The sequence below is a fragment of the Olea europaea genome, chromosome 23, assembly GCF_002742605.1.
Source record: "Olea europaea var. sylvestris chromosome 23, O_europaea_v1, whole genome shotgun sequence".
Lineage (NCBI taxonomy): Eukaryota > Viridiplantae > Streptophyta > Magnoliopsida > Lamiales > Oleaceae > Olea > Olea europaea.
The window spans coordinates 11821148-11829059 of NC_036259.1; the positions used below are offsets into that span (position 1 = coordinate 11821148).

Sequence of the window (7912 nt, forward strand, 5' to 3'; positions counted from 1 at the left end):
CCTTTTTCCTGCACAAAGGTCTTCTGGTTCATCCATCAATATTCGCGCATTTTCTGATGCAGATTGGGGATCATGCGTTGATACTCGAAAATTCACTACCGGTTTTTGTATTTTTGTTGGTGATTCGATGGTTTCTTGGAAATCAAAAATGCAGCCAACTATCTCACGTTCTTCTGCTGGAGCAGAGCATAGAGCCCTTGCATCCACCGTGAGTGAGGTCATCTGGATAAATCGACTTTTGAAGGATTTTCGGATCACCACACTACCAGCCATCATATACCGTGACAATCATGCTACAATTCAGATTGCAACTAATCCCGTGTTCCACGAACGAACAAAACACGTAGAAATCGATTGTCATTTTGTTCGTGACAAAATTACAGCTGGGATGGTGAAGCTACTTCCAGTTTGTTCGAAGCACCAGCTTGCGGATATGGACATGTGATTAAATAAAGAAGAAAGAATTCAAAAGAGATCCAAAACAATTTAGTTGCCTATGCATATCAAATGCTGACACATTAATAAGTGCCTTTACTGTACCTGGACCATCATCACTGTCCTCGAGATCTCCGAGAAGAAATACATCTAAATCCTGCTCCGAGGCAGGTGACTTAGCATTATTGCTTTTCTGGTTTGAAACCTCCAATACTGCTTCAGAAGATGTTCCACCTGATGCAATTTCCTTCCTGTCAGCATTTTTCTCCTTTTCTGAAGATTTTAGCTTTACCTCCTCCATATTCCCTTTTTCATACCTACAACAAATTCAATGAATTTGGAGCATTTAAGTCAAGACCCATTTATTCAGAGATACACGCATAAGAAAACAAGCATGCATACACCCAGACAAAGAGATACATAGAGAGGTTTATGGGCATTATCAAACTACATTCTAACATCATTAGAAATTCTTAATACTGTGCACATAATGACCAAGCATTAAGCTGAACATGCATCCAACTTCACGAAAGAAACAATGCAGAAAATTCAGCCAAACATAAGCCAAATGCAATGAGATTCCTGTTTTGAACTGCATTCCTGGCTTCTCACTGTAGATCAAGTGATGCAGTTCAAAAGCCTAAAGACAGTACTTGCTTTAGAAAATGAAGTAGGTAGAGGTTACCAAACAAACCTACACAATCAACGTCATACTGTGATTAGGTGTTAACCGCACTAAGTCAGTAACTACATTCTTGTCTGAACATGAAATCTAGATGAACTTCATAACATGATCCAATTCAATGGGCTAGAAGCTCAAGGTAATTTCTGGAACAAGATCATCAATGGAACATTCTCGAAGACATAACTACATAGAACATGAAAATAAAAATTTTCCAAGGATAATTAAAGGGAAAGAAATGCCGTTGAAATCCTTATCCATAGAAATCCTTTTTATAATCATAAATCTTTCTTATAACTTACTAACTTCTAAGTCCATTCATTCAAAGATCATATTGATTCTCTCAATCCAAATCACTCGAATATAGCTGAAACTGTTGATTTCCGTATGATTATCCCTCTTCACTCTTACCCAAGTTAATTATATTTTCAATGAGCAATTTAATACACTTCCGCTGGAAGACAAGATTAAAACCAACTTCCTGAAGAAGTTTACACTAAAGCAATCCAGCAATATCACAATGTAGCAATATGTGATCAATACCTTCTGAATCCTTTCTACACATCAAACACCATGAATGGGAGAGAGTGAAAAGGCTAATTCTTGTGAACCATTTCCATTCAGTTGATTTAAGAAAAAACCCTTTGTTTTCAGTTTTTGAAGATTGGTTGTGCTCTAGTGTGGTCACAACATATGAATAGGTGAAAATAAAGCTCAAATGTGGAGTTGCACACACAAGGTGGAATATTTCTTTCAGCTTTATTTTCCCAACTTGGCATCATTATTTCTTTAACCTTAGCTTTCCCTAGTAATTAGCTAAGGATTTTATACCACCCACTCAAGAGAAAACCAACGATAAATTCTTCAGGTAACCTGCATTGAAAATTTTCAGCAATCAACCTTCGTAAAACTCTTCCCTCTAATAAAATATAATGACATCTCTCCTTATAGAACAAAGTAGATCAAAGAATTATCTTATTCTGGGATGTATTGTTTGGCGTGTGTGTGTGTGAGAAGAGAAAGGAACAATTGTTGTTTGGAAGACCAAACACGAATAATGGAGCAGATCAGAAAATTATTTTATTTGATTTTGTGTCCTTGATTTAATGCTACGGTTACTAATCATATAGAAGGGTTGCCTAACTTCGTGTCATTTCTTTATTGTATAAATTGATAATACACTTCCCGTGTATTATCTATTGATTAATAAAATTGTATAATTACCTATCAAAAAAAATTATAGAACAAAGGAAGCTTTATCTCTACATAACTGAATCAAATTTATATTAGATTAGCTAGCTTGTATCAACAATGTATCTAGGTATAACTATATCTTCCAAAAGTCTGAGTCATAATAGCATGTTCTATGACAAGTGACTCTCAATTCTTGCTCATGCAAAAGAAGTGAGACTCTCCAAATAGTAAAGAAACCAGTTTTTGGCATACCAAGATCAAGGATAACTGAAGCTTTTAAGATCATCTACTAGGTTTCGTCACTACAGGTTCACTTTTTTCCAGGCCCCCAACATATATTTATGATTTTTTTACCAGAAAAATATCTGGGCTTAAGAAAACGTATTATTATTTCTTTGTTTTGGTTTTAGGTTATCATAACATTACTTAGTTCTATTGCTTTACATCCAAGAATGATGAAGGAAACACAATGGTATCTTACACATGAAATCCTAAATATTTCCTTTTCTTTTTTAGTAAGCCAAACAACGGACTTGGTTAAATAGTTTATAGTCTTATATTTACATCAGAGATTAAGTATCCTTTCTATAAAACATGACAAAGAACTACTCATGTCTGTTGGTTATTTAAGTTATTTTGAAATATCAATTCTCTACTTTACATAATTTGGTCCCAAAGCTTGCACAAATTGATATAGAATTTCAAGACTAGTGGTGCCCCTAAAAGAAATCTTGCTTCATTCTCGTATGTGGGAATAAAACAACCATTTACTAATACATACATTGAAGTTACACACTCTGTGAGCTCTAAGAAATTTTTATATTTTATTTGTAATATAAACCAACAGAATATGGCATTACCTACATATTTAGAATCTACATATTTAAGATGCTTCAAAATTTATAAAAAAAATTATGATGAGCAAGACTATACATTGTGGAAAATTTTCATCAAAGCAATCAAAATAGAAGTTCTCCTATAGAAGTGAGGTACTCACGGTGTCACATGACTGTTAACTAGAATAAAGTAGATTCTCCAAAATTTCCTCTCTTTCATCACTCTTGGGCATAACTCATACCTTAGCTTAGAAATTTCCTGCAAAACAATTAAACACCATCAAATAATATGGTTGCACAATTGCACCGTTCTAATGCAGTTACTTTTGGACTCAACTTTTATATTGTGATACTGATCACTTGCATATTCTCTTTCTATCATAACAGATACGTTAAATATTTAATTTCCCAGGGTTTTCATTTCTTAGTTCTCACTTCAGACAACAATACAGGTATGACTTTAGGTGATACAGATCTAACCTTCACTGTTGCAAGCATAAGCTTGGCATGGGTTGCTTGCCACTCTGTGAGATCCTGTCGAACATTTGAAACAGTAGGAATATCTGACATCTCTAAGTCATCTGCACATAAAAATGCTGGTTAAGTTAAGCTTTTGCAACAGAAGGTGACATGAAACCATAATACACCGAAAAAGATATATGTTGATGTTACAAACTTTGTGGCAGGCAACAACTATGACAATGTGACAGTGAAAGCATAAGAAGAAAAAGAACCCTTTATACCAAAGTATAATAACAACTGCTATCAAGTGTTTATTCTCCTTTTCAGATTATTTAAAAAGTCTTCACAGTAATTTGCTCACATAATGAACCATCAAGTACAGGTGAAAGAAAAAGACTCGATAAAATTGGAAAAAGAAATTGAACATGCATGTTAATCTGAGTAACCTAATTCTACTTCTGAGGATGTCTGGAGAACTTTTCCAGATTCTCCAAAAGATGGTCCATTCCTTTCCTATTCCTAGCCACAATCTTTTTGTTTTTCTTTTGTCTTACCCAGAAAGTTGCCATGGTCATCTATTTCATTTTCCTCCTTTCAAAAGTGGAGCTCCATGTAGGGGGCACCCCATTTTTCATTTTGTGCTGCAATGATAGTCTTAACTTAGCAATCGCTTTGCATTTTCAGAGCTGACCAGAGAACTTCCCTTATTTTGAAGATGATGCCATCCAGAGAAATTACTTCGGTAAAGAAGCTTCCTCAATTCTCATGGAATTTATAATTTGTCTTTCAAATTTCTCCAATATTAGAATCTAATCTTAGCATTTCAAAGGAATGAAATAGGACCCACTGGAAGTCTGACACACGATTGCCAGAACACTTTAAGACTTTGTAGCACACAGGTGGCCCTTTGCATTCAAATGCAGGATCCTTTTTTCTGACTGAGTACAAGTAAAATATACCGGCAACTCCACCCAGTATTTCTTTTTCATTTACCTTTGTTCGATTTTTTATTTCTTTGCTGGACAATTTCTAATCTTACTTCCATTCATTTTGCTTTCATTTCCTAATCATTCACCAAGCCTTCATCTTTCAATGCAATACCAAATTACTAGATAAGAAACTTGCATGAAAACAATGCCATTTCCTTATCATTTCTATATCTATTTTTCCAACTTAGTTTATATACTGAAAGACATTCCTGTTTCAAGTGTACCAGATAAAATAAGAAACCAGATAAGGAAAATCTTAGATCTGACTTTCAGGAAGCTAAGGCAAGGAAAGAAGAAAATGCGTCAAAGAAAGAAGATTAAATTGCAACTGCCTGTACCGCTGACATTCAACCTGAAGGCGTTATATCACAAATAAAACTAAAAGCATGCTTGGAAAGTGTTTATAAATGGAAAATAGATAGAAATGAATGGTGGATATATGAGTAGTACTTGAGGCCCCTTGAAATGTATGGATAAAAAGTGCTTCGGTGGTTATAAACAGCTTTGGTGCTTTGGTGGTTGCTAAAGTTGCATTAAAAGGCATTTCAAAGATGACATTCTTAAAGTTCATGTTAAACATAGTGTTTCCCAGTGCAGGTACTGAAAGTCCCTGAGAAAATAATGAATACTTCAAGAACTATAATTTTTCAATTTTACTTCTAAAAAGTGATTCCAGAAAGCTAATGCCACAAATTTCTCAGAGCAGTTCATTTTGAAGCCCAGGCATTGGCCAAAGTCGTTTTCTAGAAGAATGAGAAAGCAAACAAATTTCATGAGTACTTCAGAGTTCTAACAGCAAATGGCTTTAAAAAGGGGCATTTGGAACCAATAATCAATTAGCGTTTAGCGTAATGGCATATGTATACAGATTCCTTGAATTATTTTAAACGATAAAAAGGACAATGAAATTCCTTGAGCTTATTAGAATCGGTTAGCGTAACGGCATATGCATAATGATTTTATATTACAAATTCCTTGAACTTAATGGAATCAGTTCTTAAGCGAAAAGGACATCCACTAATATTAACAATGCCAATCACACGGTATATTGAACATACAGAGCTTTGAATTATAAACCAATCGAATAAGATCAAGCAGCACATTAGAGTACAATACCTTCAAGCGGAAAATCCTCAAAAGTATTCATAGTCATCCCCTTCACAAACTCCCGCAGCTCATCGGTAACCCCGTACTTCTCCAGATCAACATCATTTCCCTTCTGACCTGAGTCTACCAGGTGAGTCAGTGCCACGGCGGCGACCGGTGGAATCTGAAACTTGATCTGATCAGCTATTTCCTTCGACTTCTTCGACGCTTCAGAAGCGATCTCTTTCGACTTCTTCGCTGCCTCAACGGCAATTTCCTTGGACTTATTTGACACCTCGGCGGCTAACTCCATGGACCGTTTCGACGCCTCGGATACTACATCGGAGAAATTGGTGGAGCCGATTCCTTGTGTCAGCTCCTGCGATCGCTTAGCGGCTTCCTCGGCGAAGGTCCGAGCTCTTTGCCAGAAATCCATTGTTACAAATTCTAATAGTTCGTGCCTCAAAGGGGAGTGGAAATTGTATAATTGGATATATGTTAAAATAAAACAAAATTCTTTAGAAAATATTTGTTACCAGAATTGTTTGTTGTATTTTATTTTCTTTGGATTTTGCGGGACCCATATTTAAAATCAACAAGAATTTTTAGGTAGAGATAATTTGGGGAGTCAATAGCCCCAATAATCACTCATGTTTGTCTTCAATTCTTCACTAAAATTTTAGATATCAAAATTTGATCGATAAACTTGTCAAATTTTTGGACGTTACTCATTGACGGGACATTGTTTCACAATTCTAGCTCCCGTTTGGTTCCCACTTTTTCAATTAATAATTTTTGGAATAATATTTTTTGAAGAATGTGTAATTAAAAAAGAAAAAAAAATTTCGATTTACGTGAAATATTATTTTATGGAAGATTGCGTGATTAAAAATAAGAGAAAAAAATTATCATTTGAAATAATGAAAGTCAAGTGAGACCTTAATAAAATTGGTGATACGACTGATGGAATGAATAAGTGACATCACCAATCATGTAAGAACAATTTACCAGATAAGAAACGCATGTTTTCGTCAACACGTTTTTATTTTGGTGAAAATGAGAAATGGCTAAAAACAATTAACTACAAATTTGAAACCATACTCGTTCATTCCAAAGCCCCCAAATCGAAGATCTCCAACCCCCTCTCCCCTCTCCAAAAAAACCCCCAAATTCTTTTCCTCGAACCCTACCCATTTACTATGGAAAAGAAGGCTAGAAGGCCAGTACCCAATCATCAAAGAAGAAGAAAGGAAGACCAAGATGTCGTACAATAAATAGCTAAATGTTACTTTCTTTTTTGGCTGTCATTAGAATTGTCATTACTAGGACCATGATGGTGTTGACGATAGTGGTGGTGATTGTGTCCATGTTGGTGGTCATAGTGGTAGTGGTGGGTAGAACATTTGATGAAGGGAAAATGAGGGTTAAAATCGAGGGAGCTAAGGGTGATGTGTGCCTATTATTGAATTTGAGATTACTTTGAGCTTGGTTCTTCTGGGCATTGATTTCATTGTTGAAGAATTACACTACAAATACTTGGGTCTTTTTGGGATGAAATATCATGTTTTGTTTTGGATTGATTTTGCTATGCATCATGGTGACAGGGTCGGAGGACAATTCAGAGTTTATCATCCTTGATAACACATATCATATGAATGAGGGGGACTATACGTACAATTAAAATGTGGATGAAGGAATTGACTTGGAGTACCCATTTTATTATCTGACTGTTCATTATTAGATGTACCGAGGCCAAGATTTTTGAACTTTTGTGCGGAGAAGGATATGCAAGATTTGCAATTTGTGGTTGGCTAAAAGTTTTGTTTGATAGATTATTTTATACGAGACACTGCATAGGTACAACATGAAATTTAAGGCAAATGGGAAGGATACGGTTGAAATATCTAGTATCTAAAACCAGTAGCCAATCTCCGTCCGGCCCGAGGAAACCTTTGCACGCCTCCGTTACCTTTTGGGAGGCCTACGCCCCATAGAAACTGTCTACCTGAGACTGTCCCTTGGCCCGTATGATGCATTTCAAATAAAACAAATGATCGCAGCACGCACATGTAGTCGTGATAAGATGAATGGATGTCTCGTATATGATTTCTTAGCCAAGCGATACTCGGAGACTTTTAGAGGGGATCCTGAATGGAAGACATCAAGTATAATTTGCCATGTGAAGCAAGATCTAAAGTCGAATATAAGTCAAATATTGTATTAAGGAT

At 35.6% G+C, this 7912-nt stretch overlaps 1 protein-coding gene across 2 annotated transcripts; it reads right to left on the reverse strand.

Moving 5' to 3' along the window:
* Window positions 1–430: 430 nt before the first annotated feature.
* LOC111372402 lies at window positions 431–6195 on the reverse strand. 2 transcript variants are annotated; one of them, XM_022994747.1, is made up of 4 exons: window positions 5715–6195; window positions 3628–3728; window positions 3309–3406; window positions 431–752 (listed from the first exon to the last, which is right to left on the reverse strand). In XM_022994747.1, exons 1-4 carry the CDS (start codon window positions 6118–6120, stop codon window positions 446–448), a joined length of 912 nt encoding a protein of 303 aa, XP_022850515.1. In that variant the 5' UTR covers window positions 6121–6195; the 3' UTR covers window positions 431–445. The 2 variants fall into 2 exon arrangements, with proteins under 2 accessions (XP_022850515.1, XP_022850516.1); XM_022994748.1 differs by lacking the exon at window positions 431–752 and having other exon boundaries at window positions 3305–3406.
* Window positions 6196–7912: the final 1717 nt, after the last annotated feature.